Here is a 21,626-nt window from a genome sequence, read left to right on the forward strand (position 1 = left end):
ATAACATGCATGTGAAACAACATGTTGACAAAGTGTGTAATTTCAACCAGGTTAAAGCTCATGTTAAATATATGCCACGGGAAATATATGTAACATAAGCAGCGTCGCTCCAGGACCATGGACCACGTGACTAACTAGCGTTTATCACTACTATACTTTACGTGGTGTCCATATCACAAACATGTTTTTCTTTCACCGCAGCTACTTGATTTCATCATTGTATCGTCACCATGGCACACGTGACATCCACGTATTCGCTTCTTTTGTTTACATTTGTAAATGGTAAGTATTTTTTTTATTTCTCTGACGCTCAACATAAGTCGCGGGGAAGCTTTGTTTTGAAAAAAATTTGACGAGGCACTGCCACTCGAAGTCATAAAATCGACCCTTGGAACAAATCACACACAAAAACACGCCATTTGAGGGGATGAAAAGGGTAGGTTTGGTAAAAATTACATCGTTTTCGGATTTTTCTTTCGAAATTTAGTCTAAATTTGCATATTTTTTGTTACTTTTTCGAAATGTTCAGATATATATTCCTCGAAAAAAAGTTGACCCATATGAAGGAAATGTTCAGAGAAAATTAGGCCATTTTGTGCTGTAGGTCACGCATTCCTTTCTTAAGGTGGGTGATAAAGTATAGAATATATGAAATCTCTAAAAACAGTACTTTTATTATTGACAACGATCACAGATCAAAACAAAACAAAAGTAACGCTGTGATCACATGAATTTGTATTTGTATTGCTTCGTCGCTTGAGGTCGCTGCTCTGGTACTCAATATGGCATTCAATTGCTTGTGTTTCTACCTCCACAGCTGTGGGTTGTTCAGTGTTGTAATTAATATACATACAAATTTATTTATTACCACTGATTAGTCTATCCATGATAATATGATGTGATTTATCACGTATATTCGGTATTAACCCCCACTCTGTCTATTGTAATTATTTGAAGACCGTAAACGCTTTCTATCATACTAAACCGGTCATCAAATTTAACAAGTGCTTTCTCGTTTTACAATGAAATCTAAATGAGCTACGGCAAGCCGAAATAGGTCTCAATGATTGTATACAGCGCCACCAGTGGCAGTTCCCGGCTCCTTGCGTCAAGTTAACATATATAGATATTGTTATACCATATTAACTAGACAGCTCCAGCTACATAATGAATATATATTATAGTTTTAGACAACAATAGGTGAAATTTCACGTGTCTCTGTGCCGATTCCTCACTCGAATACAACAGTGACGTCTGTGAAATGTATTGTTATAGGGCGGTGGTCGTGGTCGTCGTGTCGCCGTAGCGACGTACACAATGCGTGTAAAATACATTGAAATTCAACACGCACTGCGCGACGACCACCGCCCTTTTTACGTCCGCCGTGGTGCAGCGTTAATTTACTATGTTCCCAAGGTGTTATTAGTTTTTCTCATCCTATACAATGGAGGCGGAGGGTCTCTCCCATAAATTCAGAAACATACTCAGTAGTATGATATTTTGATTTGACTTAAACTGTCTTAATCAATCATGCCATGCACCTCATCTTTGTTATAACACAGCTGAAGTTGGTTGATGTTACCCTTCCTTTTATTTTACTCCAGGCGTTGCCGTTCTCACTCAACAAACTACTTGTAATTGGGGTCAGTTCTCATGTGGTGATGGTCAGTGCATTCCGGACAGCAACGTTTGCGATCGGGTGACACAATGCAATAATGGAGCCGACGAAAGCGCAATATGCCGTAAGTCTCGCCATACATTTTTTTGCTGAACGGAAAATACATGGTCACAAATTTCAAAACTGGTTAGAACGAGCAATTATATCATCATAAACTTGAATGCTGAACCTCATCATAAGCATTGTCAGGAGGGATTTTTTTTATAAGAAAGACAAGAAGACAATGCTAAGACATATGTTTACACATAACGCCATCCATTCGTGCTTGACAATGGATTTACCTTACTATACTTATTGCTTACTTGTCAGTTTCATGGTGTTAAAACATATCAGCTTGATATATAGGCATGGTTATTTATATTTTACTGACAAACTTATCTCATTATTCCTCAGACCAGACGTTAAGTGGGTGGAATAAACTGCTTAGCGATAAGTTCAGTGCATTGGTTGACCCACGTCTTCTTCTGAGTAAACTGACAGCCAAGGAAAAGTGTTGTAAGTAACTTCATGTCTGTCGATTATCGCTCTTGTTAAACCACGTTAAGTTGACAGTCATTAACATTACTGGCAGCTAGTTGACATACGTTAACAGTGTCATCACCGTGTTTACGTTGTCGTTTGTTTTATGTTTTTTGATATGTAAACTTTGATATTTTTTTGACTTGACATATTTCAGCTCTAGATTCAGTTCCACATGGCTGTACCTGTAAATGGAACACCAAAGTCACGTGTAGAAGTTTAAATCTAACAGAGATCCCAAAACATATCTCCAGAGAGACAACTTCCCTGTGAGTACTCTCAAATTAATAGGCATTTGCGCGTCCCTTAGAAAACCAAGTTCGTATGAACCAGGTCATATTTGTTGTCTGAGAACTTTTGTTTTCCTAATAAAATTTGACTCGTAGTATATGTAAGACTGATCAAAATTACATGAGGCTTTCATTCGGGAATCAAATTTGTGTAATTATCATAGGTTTCTTGGAAATACGATGTCTAGTGTGTGTGTGTTCATAGAATTGAAAGAAAATATTAATCTAGCGGGTATTCGATAATGTATATCAGTAGGAAGCTTCCATTTTAATCTCCGTCGGACATAGTTCGAAACGGGGTCTTCTGTTTTGGGGTTTATTTGCGTACGCCCGACATCATTTCTTGGACATGCCTACCGGATTGTGTTCAATGTTTGTACAAGTACAAGGCAAGTCCGAATGTGAAATATATTCACGTCAATTATTTTTTTGTTGCATGGAGCTTTGACCGACTCATCATTTTAACCCCCCCCCCCCAAATACTATTTGGTCATGTCATTAACCGTTCTACAGGCATGCCTGAACCGATGTAATTCATAATCGGCATTGGCATGCCCATAGCGGGTTACCAATACATCAATTTGTGTCGTGATTCGAAATGGAAGAATGGCGGCCATCTCTTTTATTGCAATTGTTCTTACCAATTTGAACATATCATCGCCTAGGCCGATTTTATTAAAACTTGGCGTGGACATCACACATAGTGGTTTACTGATGAACGTCCTTTTGTTTATAGATTCGATACATAATGGCCGACTTGCTGGTGTTCGTTAGTTTTATTTTTCATGTGACCTTAACCATTTTTTGGAACATGCGTTGATTTTGTTGAATGTGGGTACATGAAAAAGACATAATGCTCTACACTAACGCATGTTTATTTTTCTTCTAATTACATAATTAAATCGACTGGTGGCCATTTCCGCTTCAAAACAAAATGAAATGTATCATTGTCTGCTGTTCGGGCATTTTATTCAAACTCACGACGGCTTGCTCTGTGGTTTGGCCCAAAATGGCTGACTAGTGGCTATGTAAGCTATGTTTGTTTTACCATTTTTCAAACACAATTTGACCGATTTGTTTAGAAAGTTTTTTTTACTAAGAGGGTAAGCACACTAATATGCTGAATTCCAACGTCACAATCCAATTTTTTTCATTGGTTGTTATAATTCACACAGTTACTGAAACTGAACAGAGACTATATATTGACAATGACTTTGACTGTTTCATGTGGGGAATATGATCACGAGTGTATAGTAGTAAAATAAGACGTAGAAATTATAGTTTCGTACAAAAAATAAAATGTATCAACTGCAAAGCATGCTGGGAAATTGTTCGTTCATTTCTTTTTTCAAAAATTAATCTTCCCTCATTCAACTCCTAAATGCAGAAATACCGCAGCAAAATGAATATATATATAAAGTTATTTTTAATGTATTACTATGATATTTATGGTTTAGTAATGCTTTTTAGACGTTGTTTGTTCCTAATGTTTTACCCTTTGTTGAATATGGGTCGTTTATTTTTTTTCTCTACAATACAAAAGGTACATAACAAGTTACATTATTAAAAAAAAATCACAAAGTTACAAAAAAAAGGAGTGATTTATTCAAAATATAAAATACATGGTCGCCATTTTTTAACAGATTTATCAAAATATGGTTTTCCTTTTCTTTTTGACATAGTATATTATTTATTTAACATTTTTTTAATATAAATAAGAAAAACTGAAATGCAGGATTTGTTTTTTACCACAGCTACATTTATAAATAAATATTTGACATAAAATAATATTTTATTCAAAAGTAGTTGATATTGAGAATATGTGCCCATTATTCTAAATAATATATCTTTATTATGCAATGTAAATTGTTCATCAACATTCCACCAAGATATCACATCATTCCAAAAATAAGAATTAAAAAAACGCGTCCAAAGTAAGTGTTCTGTTTCCCTGGAATTACTTCACAAACGTTACATAAAGCATTACCACGTTTACCCAAATAATAAAGAAGAGAATTAGTACAAACAACATTATTCAAAATTTTATATTGAAATTCTCTGATTCTCAGTAGTAGGAATTCTAATCAGTGTTCGAAATACCATATCTTTCAGATAATTTACTTTTCACAGTGGGCTGTGTGACTTTTCTAATAATCAAGTGCCAATATATCTTGCTAGTAGTGACTTTATCTTTGAATCCTTATTTTGAATCAACAAACAATTGGGTTCGTAACTGCTTTGTTACCTATAAGGGTAAAATTAAACCCATCCATCTGAGACGGTTGATATGGTTATTTTCAATTATATCTCTATTTACAATAGTTTCAAAAGAAACAATTTTACCGGAAACAAAATAAATATCCTTGACAAACCAAAACCCTTTTTCAAACAAATCTTTAAAATATATCATTTCATTATTAATAATTATATCACTATTATTCCACATAAATTGTAGTGGTGTACAAGCACGGGTTGTTAGCCAGGCAGACCTCCAAATAAAAATTTGGAAGGTCATGAAATGCCCGAACTTCATAATTACAGTAGAATAACAACTTACCCTCGAATTTAATAAGATACTGATCCAGGAAATATTTCCACCCGGAAGAAAATAACGTTGTATCCCATGCCACTCTAGAGGCAGCAATCATAGTGTCTACATCTGGAATTTTCAACCCGCCTTGTTCTGTGCTTGCAATAATAGTTGATCGTTTTACATAATGTCTTTGTTGTTTCCAAATAAAGGAATAAATCAACTCATTAACAGTTTTGATAAAATCAACTGGTACAGGTAGCACAGACGTCCGAAATAGAAATTTAGATATCACAAAATGTTAACTACTAAGATGCGACCATAAATCGTGATATTCCGCTAATTCCATGCCGATAATGAAGCATTAATGTTATTTGTAAGATCACTGAAGTTGTACTTCTCTGTGTCTTTTTCTGTGTGGGTAAAGTGAACACCAAGAGCTAAAATTGGTTTCACGGGCCAACTGATATCCAAGGGCTGTTCAGAACTGTTTCTTAAACTAACAAGCCATCCGACTTGTCAACATTAACCCGTAAACCAGATATCTTTCCAAATGTCCTTAATAAAACAAATAATAATTGTGGCTTGTATTTAATGAAGGGTTACATTTATATACCGACAACCCTATGTTGAGATGCTAATAGGTTCTGACACCTATGAAATTTTAGAAACGTTTTTGACATTGCACTGCATTTTTATCTTTCTACTATAAGAACAAATATTATTATTCTTCTTCAAATATTTTCCTATGCTCACCTTTTGTAACACAATTTTACATTTGAAAAAAAGTATGCCGGATGATACCTGCCACTCCTTAGGCTATGGGCTTTCATGGAGGTATTTTGTGATCATCGTCGGCAATTTTACATTAAGATTTACAAAGTCAAACAATATTCTCAGACGCGCAGTACCCTATCAAGCTCCAGACGCAAAATATATTTTTTTTAATTATTGCCAAACGTTCAGATCAACAATAAACTATGTATCTAACAGTCTTCATGTGGGCCTCTGACAACTTGTACTAGGGGACATCTAAATTACATTGTTCAGTACTTTTATGGTCGACGACCATCCAATAAATCCTGATCCGGTAAATATTAAAATACCATATTTCGACTCTATTGTACATGTAGATCCCTCTCTGATATCGATCTAACAATAAGATAATTATGAGAGAATGGGTGAGAAATTATAAGATTACAAAAAATTAAAATATTGAATTCTGATGTGGACCTTAATCTTGAACGGTGAATTATGAATCAAATTTGCAGGTAGTATAAACTTGTACAATATCCCGGCTTCTGGCATTAGAGGAAGCCAGCCTATTATATATAATATATAATAATAATATATTTATTCGTATTTAGGCCTCTGGCCCATGTACGCAAATAATAATAAATCATTACATTTCTGTCATAGGGTTGAAAATAAAATAGAAATACTTAAATTACAATTTCTCTTTAATTTTAAATACATGAAAACAAAATAAAGCAACACTTTCAATATCAGTCGGGTTGTCTGATGCCATTATCTTGTGAAAATCCTGCAATGTGTTTGCTGCATGGTCCTGGAGAGACTGGGGAGAAAATGTTTGCCTGAATGTGCTGAGTTTTGGCATTTTAGAAGAAAATGGAACTCGTCTTCAATTTCAGACAAACATAGATCGCAAATTCCATACTGCCTGGCGATTCCTCTGTGTCTACCGACTTCTATAGCTAGAGGGTGACCTTAAGTGCACATATGCTCTACGAAGTTTTGTGTTGACTGAAAGCTTTAAGTACATTTCTCTGCCAAAATTAAATTTAAATTGTCGATAATGATCTGTTTTCTCCGCCGTACATATATCCGAGTACCAAATTCTTTTACCTACATTTTGCGCACGGCTTTTGAACTCAAGTAGAACATTTTCACTGTTTTCAACGCCTTGATTTTTCCAGACTGTGCCACAACCTAAATTGTCTAATATGAGCATTATTTCAGTAGCCCATATGCGTTTGCCTTGATTGTGCATATATTTTAAAAGCATTTTAAAAGCTTTATTCGGCAGACGCTCGTTCCCTAACCTGGTAACCCTCAGCCAATATTTAATGCAGCGTGTTGAGTAAATATCTTTTACAATATTCTGTGTGAATACTTTCTAGGTGAGGATATGTCTTGAAACCCTATATTTCGCTGCCATATGTAATTAACGGAAAGATCATAACATTAAATTTATAACATTATTTGCCATAAAAACAATATCGTCAGCGTACAAAAGATTAAAAAGTTCAAACATGTCATTTGGCAACAACTGTATACCTCTGAGCCCCGAATCACATAAGTTTCATTCTATTTTATTTATAATAAACGAAAATAAAATGGGACTAATTAGACACCCTTGTCGGACACCTCTCTCAAGTTGAAAGTAATCCGATGTAGACCCACCAATCCTAACACAAGATTTAACATCGCTATATATATTTTGCAAAATATTGTACATTTTCCCATTGATACCGTCTAAACTCAGCCTATACATAAGGCAATTTCTTTCAACGGAGTCAAAGGCTTTTTGAAAGTCGACATATAAGCAATACAACCTCCCACCTCTTCGTGATAGGTGCCTTTGAATAATTGCTGATAGAGTGAACACGTGATCAATAGTGCTGTACCCCTCCCTGAAACCCGCCTGTACCTCGGGAATTTCGTTATATTCATTTGCCCAAGCTTTTAGACGTTGATTTAGAATACCAGTGAATATTTTACTAAATACACTTAGAAGGCTGATTGCTCTGTAATTGTTTGGGTCACGAGTGTTGTTCTTTTTGTAAACTGGAACTATAACACCTCTGGACCACCCCTGTGGAAAATGCCCAGTGTTAAATATACTATTGAAGAGAGTATGGATTAGAGGGACAGTTAGGTCACATGAATATTTCAAAAATTCTGGAATAATCATATCAGGGCAAGCGGATTTGTTTTTCTTAAGATTATGAACAGCGTTTAAGATTTCATTTTCTGAAATTGGAGCATTCAGTAATAAATTTGGATTAACATCTTGATGTGGTTGCAAATCATCTTTGGTATTGCCACACTTTGTACAGATTTTTAAAGTAGTAATGTATTAGATTGATAGGAAAACGTATAACGTGTGTAAACAAAGAATGTTGGCCAAAAACACACAATATGGGAATGTAAAAAGATAGTTTGAGACCTTTGTATTTTTGACAATCTCAAAAACTTATGCAAACACTACGAAATGCTAAATGCAGTGCCTACTTATCTCTTGCATAATAAATAAATAAATAAATAAATAAATAAATAAATAAATAAATAAATAAATAAATAAATAAATAAATAAATAAAAATTTAATTAATATGTAGATAAATTTAGAAAAATGCTACCGGGTACCGGGTGTAAACAGCAACCTTGCAATTCCGCGACTGATGAGTATCGAAATACAACTTTCATAAAAAGGGTAAAATAATTCTCCCATAACTATCGATCTAAAACTTCGATAGTTAGGCTATCGGAAGATTTAAAGTTGGAAACAATTCTCTGATAATTATACGATAACAATATGCAAGATCCCGCCTTCATGAATATTCGAGCATCATGGCCGGACTCTGGTTCACTACAGTTGGATTCCCAGTATTAACCCACAGGGCATCCTAGTTACAGGTCATAGTAGTCAAAGGTCACGCAGGGTATCATGTGCATTATAATCGGTTGTGGCCGCATGAGATCTAGTCAGATTAAGTTTGACACAAGTATACTGTGTGTCGGAACATAGGGGTGTCGGAACATAGAGATGTCGGAACATTGGTTGTGAAGGAATTCTGGAGCCATAATTCTAATATTTGGAGAATTTAACCAATGCTAAAAATTACATTACATCGTCAATAATTTGTATACCATTGTTGTTTTCTAGGTACTTGGCAGTAAACGAGATAGAGCATATTAATCACGAACCACTGGCAATGTTTGACAGACTCCGGGTCCTGTAAGTATGAAATAATGACTCTTGATTATATACTACTCAAACCAAATGTCCTCGGGGGAAAAACAGATAATATTAATTATTAATATATTTGTATCATTAAGAGATTATGTATTGTATCGCTATTAATGAAAGAAAATAAATTAGAAATTCAGATCCTGGTTTGTTACAGCGGAGGAGTCGATACCTGCGCATGCGTCAGATGGTCATAGCGTTTCATTGTTTACAAACAAGCATCTACCCATGACCCTTTGCGTTTTTAACGTGTGTTGTTATCGTCGCTTGGGACTAAATTCCCGCGCGTGCGCAGGTGACGACCCTCCCGCTTTAATGTCGAAGACTAGTGTGATCGTGCCTTATCTCGACTGTAGAAATACTTGTCGTGCTCGCGCGCTAAGGGTGTTCTGTTACGTTTCGTGTACGTGTTGACCGCGGGAACGCTCGTCGAGCACGCACGTCGGGGGTATTATCTTGTTTGTTGTAACTGCGACAATTGCGATTAACGTCTTGCTCACTCAGCACTCCTGCTGATCTGCACTGGCTCGGAAGATGAATTCTGATTGGCTAAAAAAACAAAAAACTTGTGGCGTTGAATGCACGTTCATTCTCAGTAATGTTACTGTAAAATGACTAATTTTCACTGGGTTTAAATTTCACTGATTTACCATTTCAGGCATATTCAGTGGGTTTTAAGTTCACGGTTTCGTCATTTAGATAATGTGTTCTATGCTAAATTTTACATATTCACTGGGTTTTAATTTAGCGCATTTTCCAGTCAGCGAAATAAGCTAAATTAAAACCCAGTGAATAATTACCCCCTTTACAGTATGCAAATTAGAAATTCAAACTAGCTAATCATTTACAACCTTCCGAGCCAGTGCAGATTAGCCCCAGCACTGCCATCGCGATAAATATTGACAGTTAATAACAATACACATTGTGTATTGAACATACTCGCATTGAGCACGTCATTCGGTCTTCGCTATTACAGCCGAAGAAAAAATAGTTCGTCCATTGCATAACTTGAAAGGGCGGCAGTCGTCGTGCCGCTTCCTGTTCGATATAGGACTCATATATAAAATATATACATTGTTTATTTACATGAAATTCGAACACGCGCTGCGCGATGACCACCGCGCTTGAATGTGCCGAGTCTTTTATCAAGTTATCAATACTGTTTCTTGTGTTAATATACAAGGTTTAAATCACAACTATCGCAGATACAACAAATAATACTGCACCCTTAGCACAAGTGCATGATAAGAGTTTTTACAATCAGTGTGTACAAGAAATTATCACGCTATATTGTCTTCAGTTATAGTAACTGACAATTTACTTATTTCGTTGAGTCGCTTTATTTAACTATCTATTGAATATGGATGTATACATACTAAACCACCCAGATGAAATGCATTTATGTTTCTAGTGTCGTGAATAATTGATCATATAACAGGAATTTCTGGGTGTGATCGGTTTTTAAAAAGCAGGCGCCTGCGGCACTAGAAAGCGACGCGAAGACGAAACTCTGTTCTTGTCGGTTAAGGAATATAATACATAAAAACAAATTTCATGTAAACATTTACTTCGAGGTAAGTGCGCTATGGACACTCGGTAAACAAGTAAGTTATATCTCAAGAAAATTTGTGCCGAAGTGAAAAAATTATATTTTTGAACTGGTTGCTATCGTAACATCTTGAAACTTTGTTCGGTGATATGAGATGGAAAAACATACACTATTACAATCCTAATTTGTTAAAACATTCAAAACATTAACATTTGATTTAATTTCCCGTTTTATAATAGTTTTCCATTATAAACATTATGATTAGAACAAACCACCATAGCTCGTAGTTCCTTACATGAAACGGTTTTATTGTGCAAATTATACTATATGCACTGGCATCACTTGCATTTTTCACATACACACTACTACTACAACTGGTCAGGGTGTGACTTCGAAAGCAAAGAAAGTCGAACACAGTCACGTGGTCAATATATCGGTATAACACAATTAAGTCAAGACACACTGTTATTTAATGATTAGTATAAGGTCTGTAGCGCTGACAGTTCAAGTGAGTTCTATATTCACAACAATTTGAGTTCAGTGTGGTAAACTATTGTACTTATCTTGATTGATTTTAGGAGTCTTCAAGATAATCGCTTGTCCAACTTGACGTACAATGCGTTTACATCGCTGGATGGACTCAGAAAACTGTGAGTGAAACCACGAGTACACATTGATGGTTGGTTATTTGTTTAGGCTAGTATCGATTAAATTACAAACCGATCCACGAAAGCAAGTCAGTTGGCTTGCATTGATTGATTGATTGATTGATTGATTGATTGATTGATTACAGATACCTAGGCAACAACCGAATAAATACAATTCATATTGCGGCATTCAGGGATTTAGAAAATCTTGAATGGATGTGAGTAACAAGTACAATATCACTAATATTACACGAAGTACAATATCACTAATATTACACAAAGTACAATATCACTAATATTACACGAAGTACAATATCACTAATATTACACGAAGTACAATATCACTAAAATTACACGAAGTACAATATCACTAATATTACGCGAAGTACAATATTACTAATATTACACGAAGTACAATATCACTAATATATTTCACAGAGTACATTGTCACATATAACGATATATTGCACAAAGAAAACATACCACTCTCTCTCTATATATATATATATATACATACATAACTATATAAATTTATTGTTAGTCCTGGGTGCTTCATGATGCCATGTCATTGCCTCTGTTGTTTCAAAGTGTAATGTACCGGCAAATATTATCTATTTTAGGATACTTGATAACAATCAATTACATAATCTTAAAGAAGGCTTATTTGTTGGAATGAAATTGCTGTATTTTCTGTAAGTATCATCAACTTATCCACACAGCATTCTGCTTGAATAAATAGGGGGGATGTGCTAATAACTGTATACTCAACCACCCTATCATAATATAATATAGCCAATGGTCATATTACCAGGCATCCAAACATGAATAAAACATTACCCTTTTTTAAAATTCCAATTCTGTGTTGTTAGCCCACACATGCATTTATAAAATTATCTAAAATATTAATATAAACCAAATATGAAATATGACCAACTACTTAATAGTAGTACAATATTGTTATTACATTATTACAGGTTTGTATTACTAAATATGGTATTATTACAGGGGTTGTAACACCAAATATGCACTGTACCCGATTGTATACTGGTATTAAAACACACCTAGAGCTTCTTGACCAATCAGAATGCTCCATTGCGGAACTTTATATACACTAAATGTCCCGTGTTCGATTTTGACTTGTGTTTTCTAGTCAAATCTTTGTTCTCATAAATTTTCTTAGAAGAACTTGTATACGTCCTATGTTCTCATACATTGTATAGAACATTTACATAGACGAGGTAACGTAAGCGACGTAACATTGACCAAGTTTACTGAGCCAACAAGAAACCACAATGGTTGAGTTCGAAATTTGAGTTCGCACAGCGTTCGATCTGACAGACACATTGGCTTTTGGAGTAATTCATTGTGTGATTTTCCGCGAGGCCTGCGGCTTCAACATTTTATCTCTGGTCGGACTTTATATCCCAGAGTCCTCGTAGTATTAGTAGTAGTAGTATCCTATACATAAAACATAGTAAACTGACTGATTAAACTGAATAGATTAGTATCATGACTCCAAAGATTTTATTTTGTAGGCGTCAGTTGTATTTTTCATGGTAACTACATGCATATGTTTTTGCCTACATGTTTACATATTATTGTATATTGCAGAGATCTCAACTCCAATCTGATTGAACAAATAGAAAACACCGCTTTCGAGCCTCTCGTTTCCCTTGAATGGTTGTAAGTTGAAATCTTCCATTGTATTTATATGGCTAATTTTAAATCAGCTACAATACGTCATGTCGTCGTACCAATCTTTTGCTTGGCGTTTTTTTTTTATCTTTACGAATATTTTACCGATGTTTGTTGAAAGGGATGCCACATTCACGGTGTGTCACCTAATAGCATAATGAACATAACATGTTTAATGGCGGAAAGGGTGCCAAAAATATATTTTTTTTTCATATTTCTATTGTTGGGGGTTTAACTTTCCTAACAGCTTAAGTGACCTGATTGTATATTTGTTCGTAAAAAGTTTAAAAAAAAGGTCCCAAAAATAGTCACATGCCTCATTAAGTAAACTTCTCACAAAAAAACGTATAATCTTCAATATTATTACAAAGATCTATTGGTTGTATGGAACCGTTCCATTCACTCTGTGGTGGCTGGATGCGGCTCCCGTTCAACGCGAAATTTAAAAAATACAAGAATAATTAAAAATCTAAAAAATTGTTTCAGGAGTTTGGCTGATAACCAAATAACACAAGTCGACGATTGGTTTCCAGACAACTGCCGCCTACAAACTCTGTAAGTATATAGAACTTCGCTTTCTGAGTCAATGCGATGCAAGGTTGTGTTTGATTGTACATATGCTTCAACTCAACTGCGCATGCGCCTTCACGCACACTGTCTCGCTTGGAATTGATTTCTCGTTCTAGTATGTTGCTCCACAGTCCCTCAACAAGGAGGGGCTGTGATTGCACTAATTGAGCTATGTTGGATGCAATAAGAAAAAAATACCCAGTTTTGCATATTTCATTTTGACAATTAAAAAAAATGGTTTGATTGAAATAAAATGAATTAACCAAGATCTCAACTATTAATTCATGTTTTGATTATAGTTTTAATTAACATAATTACCTTCTGTATGCGCAAATATCCTCTTTCATCTGAAAAAAATAAGACGTTCGATTAGCTCTGTATTAGCCGGCAATGTGAGGGCGCTTACACTGATGGCAAGTCTGTTGGGATTTCGCGGTCACATGACTTTCGCGTTCACCCCTCGTTTACGCAATTTATATTTATACTTCGAATTCTTTGTGTGGAGTCCGGTCAAACCCTGGGGACTGCCATGTTTGTTTGTTTTATTATTATAAATTATTATTTTAAAAAGTGTACGTTTTCGTTTATATTGCATCTTTAATCACATAAACTAATATAATAATAATAAGACGATTACTAAGAAACGCATGACATTGTTCTAAAGGTGTATATTATGTTTGTTTTTTTCAAGAAATCTTAAACAAAATAAAATTTCATGGATAGACCAAGATGCATTTAGAAATGTTGAACAATTGGTTGATTTGTAAGTACTCGATATTGAAAAAATGTCTCGGTTCTTTTTGAATAATATTTTTAGAATTAATGAATTTGGCTCGTTATTTCAATACCACTTAATTAATTTATTGACAACAAACATGAATGATACGTGATGTAATCATCGTGTGTAGTCTGTCATACGACTGCAAATATTACTCACACAACAACAACTGCAACATATATATATTATATGCATATATTTATAAGATAATGTTTTATGAAATATATTTATATTTTAGAGACCTGTCAAAAAATAATCTATCTTCGTTGCAACCGGGAATATTCAATAACTTGGTTCATTTAACAGACTTGTAAGTACCCTTATATATTGAATTAACGTGCTGAGAGAGGTAGACGTGCATTATTTAAAAAGCGGCAGTCGTCGTGTCGCGTCCTGTTCGATATGGGACTCATAGTGACGTACACAACGCGTGTAAAATACTAGTACATTGTTTATTTACATGAAATTCGAACACGCGCTGCGCGACGACCACCACGCTTTAACCCCCTTACCAAGAACCTTTTCAGGGAACAACGCGATATCAAAGTAGACTTGTTTCCATTGAAATCAAAAACATTTTTATATTTATTTAAATTTCGCGGTGATGTGGGGCTTTCAAATTATCTCCATTCTCTGTGACTTGTCGTAACGCGTTGAACTCTTACAGAAACTCAGCTACACGCATGCGTTTGGAGAAGGAGTATGAACAAATCGTTTTCTTATCCAATTATGTTAATCTTCTTGTAAATATTGTTTTCGTAGATCATTAGCAGGAAATCCATTGGAAACGCTCTCGGTAGATATCTTTACAGATGTGATAGAATTAATAAACCTGTAAGTATATACCAGGTTCATGAACCCCAGATCGCAGATAAAAGGGCGGCAGTCGTCGTACCGCGTCCTGTTCGATATGGGACTCGTAGCGACCTATACAACGCGTGTAAAATATATTGTTTATTTACATGAAATTCGAACACGCGCTGCGCGATGACCAGCGCGCTTTAAAAACTAATGTGTCAGATGAAGGTGAATTTTCTGCTTGAGATTCACCATTCTTTTTTCTCTTTTCAGGGACTTAACAGGGATTGAGATAGCGAATATAGATGAGCGCATGTTTCGTCATTTACATAAATTACGTCATATGTAAGTAATCGATGCTCGTTTTGTTTCCCCATCCCTTATCTTAAAAATCAATTGATTCAGTATCCTGACTAACGTCTGGGTTATGCCATAGTTCAAATCCCATATAAAAACCTTATCCCACGAATAAAAAAATACACGAATTTAACAAATACATTAAGTAATACAAATATAGTATTCAATCATAAACAGTAAAGTAGAGTATATGATTCAATAGACCATTTTCCTTTTACTGCGAGATCCCGAGTTATGCGTGAAATCGTACTAAAACAGAACAAAGGTCATAGCGTCGCAGCAACGTCAAAACATCGCGTGGTATTCGACAAACGCGACAGTGCTTTTTTTTAATTAATTAATACACGTTTGATGGTGGCTAATGAAATGAGGGCATCTCAACGCAATATTTGAAGATCAGCATTTCGACATTGAGCTATAAATAAATTCAAAAGCAAATCGTTCGATTTTCGCGGCATATGTTCGGTCCGCAACTTTCACGCAATATGCGAGATCTCGTAGTGAACAGAAAATCACGTATTCAAACAATGTAAAGGTAAATGTAACAATACTTATGATTTGCGAAAGTTACAGTTACAATTACGATCGTATCCTAACAGTTGCTTGGTGAGAATCCTTGTAAATAATAGAATGTTAACAAATTGTTACACAGGGAAACTATTAAAATTACGTGCAGTTATGTTTGCAAAAAAACATTTTAGAAGAATTGCTTTCATGGTTAGATTCTGCATTTGTATGGATGCCTGGAATTGTTTTGGTGTACGGATTAAAATACAAAACAAATCTTACCTGAGATATTATATTTCCGTGTAGTATTTTGTAACACATGTTTAACCTTTAACTTCCCATCGATCGATCAAGCAAATTTAAAGTGGAGCATATTTCTTTGCATATCGAACATATCGAAATCTTTTTCAGTTTCCCATTCCCTTATATTTTTATGGTGGCCATTTTGTTTTGCACACATATACTTTTGTAATTAAACTGAAAAAAAAACGGACGGGGACTGTGTTACCACGGACAGGGACTGTGTCACCACGGACGGGAACTGTGTTACCACGCGCGGATTTAGAGGGAGGCGAAAACAAAATTGACAAATCAATTGACAACCCCAGCCCACCGGAGGTCTACTTCGGCCACGTCAAGCGCCCCCTCTTACCGATATTCTGGATCCGCCAGTGGTTAGTATAAATTAAATATTCATTTTTTTGACTTGCATTTATAATGTGTTTATTTTTCTGACTTACAGTTTTGTAAAGTACCAAGCGTATTGCTGCCATGTTCCTCATTTCTACTATTGTCACGTTGACGGTGAAGACACACCCTTAAATAAAGAACAAGTGAACACACTATGTAGTAATGCTAACGACTATTAAATAATATTGGCAATATTTTAGTGACAGAAGAAGGGCTACGCCATATATGACGTGATCGACGCATACTGCACCATTCACTTTTCCACGAACGTTTTTCTTTTCTGCGTTTTATTACATTTCGCTCATCGTTTTCGACATGTCAAATAACATAGAATAGCGACTGGTTCTTTCGTGTAGTATGTTTCACTTATGTTGCGCATTGAAAATATTTACTAGCGGTTGGCAGCAGCAACATGTTGTTTGACGGAGTTAGAGGATGATCTGCTAAACGTTACGGAACAGAATGACGCGCGTGGAACTCTGTGGAAAGGTGAAACGTAACATGTGTTGCTCATTTCATTATTACAGTTAAAACATTTAAGTGAAAATTATAGAGAACCAAACTGAATTGTACATTTCATATTTAGTCCTTGGTTCTACAAATTGTTCTTAGGAATTGTTTCTGTAATTTTAAAATATTTATGATATGTTTCATTAGTGATTAGACAAGTTCAACTATATCTTAGTATATTGAATGTATATGTAAATTACTTTTATTTGTATGCACAATTAATATCATGTTTCGTCAGTGATCAGATGAGTCCATTAATATGCTCGTATATTGAATATATATATGTAAATTACACTTATGTTTATGCACAATTAATGTTATGTTCCATCAGTGATCAGACAAGTTTAATTCAATACTAATATATATGTAAATTACTTTATTTGTATGCACAATTGATTGTATATTTTATTAGTGACCAGACAAGTTCAATGATACACTAACTAGTATTACATGTATATGTAAATTAATTTATTTGTATGCACAATTGATTGTATATTTTATTGGTGACCAGACAAGTTCAATGATACACTAACTAGTATTACATGTATATGTAAATTAATTTATTTGTATGCACAATTGATTGTATATTTTATTAGTGACCAGACAAGTTCAATGATACACTAACTAGTATTACATGTATATGTAAATTAATTTATTTGTATGCACAATTGATTGTATATTTTATTAGTGACCAGACAAATTCAATGATACACTAACTAGTATTACATGTATATGTAAATTAATTTATTGGTATGCACAATTGATTGTATATTTTATTAGTGACCAGACAAATTCAATGATACACTAACTGGTATTACATCTATATGTAAATTACTTTATTTGTATGCATAATTTATTGTATGTTTTATTGGTGATCAGACAAGTTCAATGATACACTAACTGGTATTACATGTATATGTAAATTACTTTATTTGTATGCACAATAAATATGTTTCCATCAGTGATTAGACAATTTCAACGATATACACATGTACTAGTATATCAAATGTTTTAATTACTTTATTTGTGCGCATAATTAATATATGTTTCATCGGTGAGTAAGAATGTCTGATGTTTTGGATTCAATACATGGCTATTTACAATGTTGTTCGTGATTGGTCACCCAACGCCAAAACCTTACAATCAGTCAAATCAGTTTGTCTGTTCTATTTTTGTAGATATACTTCGACTCAGTTGCAGTTCTATGGTTAAGGGCATTCTAATTGCTTGTTTAAAGTGAAAAGTGTCGTTTTTCATTAATCATCGTCCGAATCCCACGGTCCCGTTTCTTCAACATATAGGCCTCTACACGATAGAGGCTTGGCTGAATAAACTTAGACCTTGGCTAGCGAAGATGTTCATTAATATGTTATTCCGTTTTGTACTATAATAGTCAGGTAGAGGGAAAATAGGTAAGAGGAAAAAATGTCAAAATGATCTGATATAGTGGAACATTAAAATTCGTCTGTGTACAGTACACTCACTCTACACTACGTAGTAACATTTCCAATTATGAAATGTCTAACGTCTTCTTACCATGTGTTGTTATTATTATTATAAATATGACCTTATGACTTGGGTATTAAATGTGTATGTCCACGCTGTGTGATGTGCAGGGAACCTCCTACTGACCCCTATAAGCATAAAAAGAACTTTGGATTTTGTTCAGTTCATGAGAAATCTTATCCAATAGAATCCTGCAATCGGATTTCGAAGTACCACATAAATAAAAGTGAAATTTGAAAAAAAAAACTGTGTTTGAGTTGGTTAGCTCCGACTAGTGCTCCAACATTAGAGGATTTGTTGCCAAAACAACTAATTTTATAATTGCCTTTATGGTATTCACAATAATCAGTGAGACCATATATCGCAGACTGGGGGTGCAATTTAGATTAACGGATTTTAAGCGGACAAAAAAATAAATGGGAATGATCTGAACTTTGTACCATAACTGAAATGACACATGAACAATAGAATGCTGAGTAAAAAAATAATTTCCTGGAAAAAATAGCAGTATATATGAGCAAATCGTTTTCGTTTCGGATTCTAAGTCGAATAAGAGCTGTAAGAATTGTATTCCTAACATTACTGTCATTCTTGGGGGTTTAGTATATTTGTCAACCAATATTCCATACATGATGAGTTGATGTGTTCCAGTGACGTGTAAAACATAAGTTCGAATGAAAATTACATTTCTATAATTTTATTCGGTGAAAATACTCAACACACTGAATGGCAGAACAGACGGCTGAACAGACAGTTCATTGCATTTTCATTTGCCATTCTTCGCAAAATATCGTGCACTACGTGTTGTTCCTGGAAGTACGAATGCCACATGATTAGTGTCGAATCGAACAGGCGAGCTGTATTAAAGGTACTGAGAATTATAGTATCTTTGAGAATATCTGCACTGACTGTACTGTAAGCATTGTATCGAAGTACTGTAATAAATGTTATACTGTTAATATTTCATTTAGTCAGTTAATCACAATCGATAGAACCTCGAATAATGTTCATGTGTTATTAAACCTATCTGGTTTCCAGGATAGCTCTGGGTGAATAGTTAAATTGAAATTTCCCTGGAAACGCTGAGCATGCTAAGTAAATCCCAATCAAAACTGGTTGAAGAATGTCACCAGCTAATACGTTTAAACATGTTGTACTGTGTTTGTTATCTATTTTTTCGAGTGCATTACTACTGAATGTTTTCATTGCCACTGCCTCACATATTGTGCTACATTCATTTGGCTACAAGAGATCGAAGTATATTGTGTTGGGCGGCCATCTTTGCTATCTCTTGTAAACATTTAGCAGACTCTGGGCAAGCTTTAGTTATTTCTATATATTTGCTATATATTTATTGGGGTTTGCCTCAGAAGAGTAAATGGATTCAACTCTACACCAGGAAATACTGGTATACCCAACTGGTTCCTGTATAATGGATACTTACTTACAGTAAACACACTTGCTTCTGAGGTCATTGATATTTGTTATCAATGTGGGGGATGACTCAGTGTCAGAATGTCCATTGATCTACTTGCCACATCAGTTGGGACAATCTCAATATGTATCTGTCCCCTACGTTTCATGATATTAAAACTCAGGAAGTTATCCCTGCCAATCAACACATTAATGGCAATGATAGTGCCAAGGATTGACACGTTGTCTGTGGTCAGATACTAATAGACTGTTGACAATTTCACAACATGTAGGTATGCCAGAACTGTTCTTGACGCTCAAAACTGTCCACGTGATCAGATCGTCATAGGACTTTTCTGAGAGACTGTCTAAAACTATGCTCTAGTTCCACTGGGATAGCACAATCTGGTTATACCAGAACCACTTGCGATACTTACACTCTTGCATTTTCAACAATGGACTCACCCTTTCTATCCGCTTATACCTCAGTTAGTAGATCGCTTAGTCCCCGTTCGGACGAAGTCCGAAAACGGGGACTATTAATTTGGGTTCGTTCCGTCCGTCCGTACGTACATACGTCGGGAGCTATATTTCGGACACCATTGACGGATTTCATTCAAACTTTACATGAAGACAATACATAATGTCTTACATATGCGCGTCAAGTTACTTTATGATCGGAGAAAATATGGGCGACTAGCGGCCATTTTTGATGTAAAATTTGCAGTTTCTCGAAGATGACTGGGCCTATTTGGATCAAAGTTGATATGATGGTCATACATATTGGGTTGTAGGTGCACGTTTTTTTTCGTGATTCGAACAAATATGGCCGACTTGGGGCCATCTTGTTTTTCATGGTACCCATGCTACTTTATCTTGAATGCAATGAACGTTTCTGTTTAAATTTTGTACAAAGATAGTATACCAAGAGATACATCTGCACCAATATGATTTTTGTGATATGGCTGGCCGACGCCCAATTTTCATGTAAAAGCACTAAATCGTCATTTTTACATGTCCGGAACTGTTTCTCAGAGATGACTGGGCCGATTTGGATCAAACTTGGTAGAATGATCATACATATTGGGTTATAGGTTCACGTCATATTTTTTTCGTGATTCGAACAAATATGGTTGACTGGCGGCCATTTTGTTTTTCATAGTACCCATGCTACTTTCTCTTGAATGCAATGAACGTTTCTCTTTAAATTTTGTACAAAGATAGAAAACCAAGAGATACAACTACACCATCATTATTTTTGTGATTCGATTCAATATGGCTGACTGCAATCTGATTAAAATCTGATGTAGTGTACGGGCTTTAATTATTGTGGCTATAAACTTATTTTAATTTTATTACTTTTGTTATTAATGCCCTTTTATTTTATTATTTTACTTTGATTTTGATTTTTTTTTAATTCTGCCCTACCTACATCTGATCCGACGCCTATGTAAGTCCCGTTCAAATCTCGCATAAGTAACAGCCAATCACAGCCCCCCTTTTATACAGGCTGTCGGTTGCTTACTTTTCAGTGTAGCGATACTCTACGGGCAATCTTTCTGTACATTATATTTTGCCCACTTGAATAAACCATTAA

General features: G+C 35.0%; 1 protein-coding gene across 1 annotated transcript; it reads left to right on the top strand.

Moving 5' to 3' along the window:
* Positions 1-230: 230 nt before the first annotated feature.
* Positions 231-16,779, top strand: LOC144345065 (uncharacterized). The gene is made up of 15 exons (XM_085498235.1): positions 231-282; positions 1,605-1,742; positions 2,072-2,173; positions 2,355-2,466; positions 8,926-8,997; positions 11,137-11,208; positions 11,352-11,423; positions 11,826-11,897; positions 12,817-12,888; positions 13,387-13,455; positions 14,162-14,233; positions 14,487-14,558; positions 15,011-15,082; positions 15,320-15,391; positions 16,653-16,779. Exons 1-15 carry the CDS (start codon positions 231-233, stop codon positions 16,777-16,779), a joined length of 1,248 nt encoding a protein of 415 aa, XP_085354361.1.
* The last annotated feature ends 4,847 nt before the right edge of the window (positions 16,780-21,626 follow it).

Source organism: Saccoglossus kowalevskii, chromosome 4, assembly GCF_978046115.1.
Source record: "Saccoglossus kowalevskii chromosome 4, keSacKowa6.1, whole genome shotgun sequence".
Classification (NCBI taxonomy): Eukaryota; Metazoa; Hemichordata; class Enteropneusta; family Harrimaniidae; genus Saccoglossus; species Saccoglossus kowalevskii.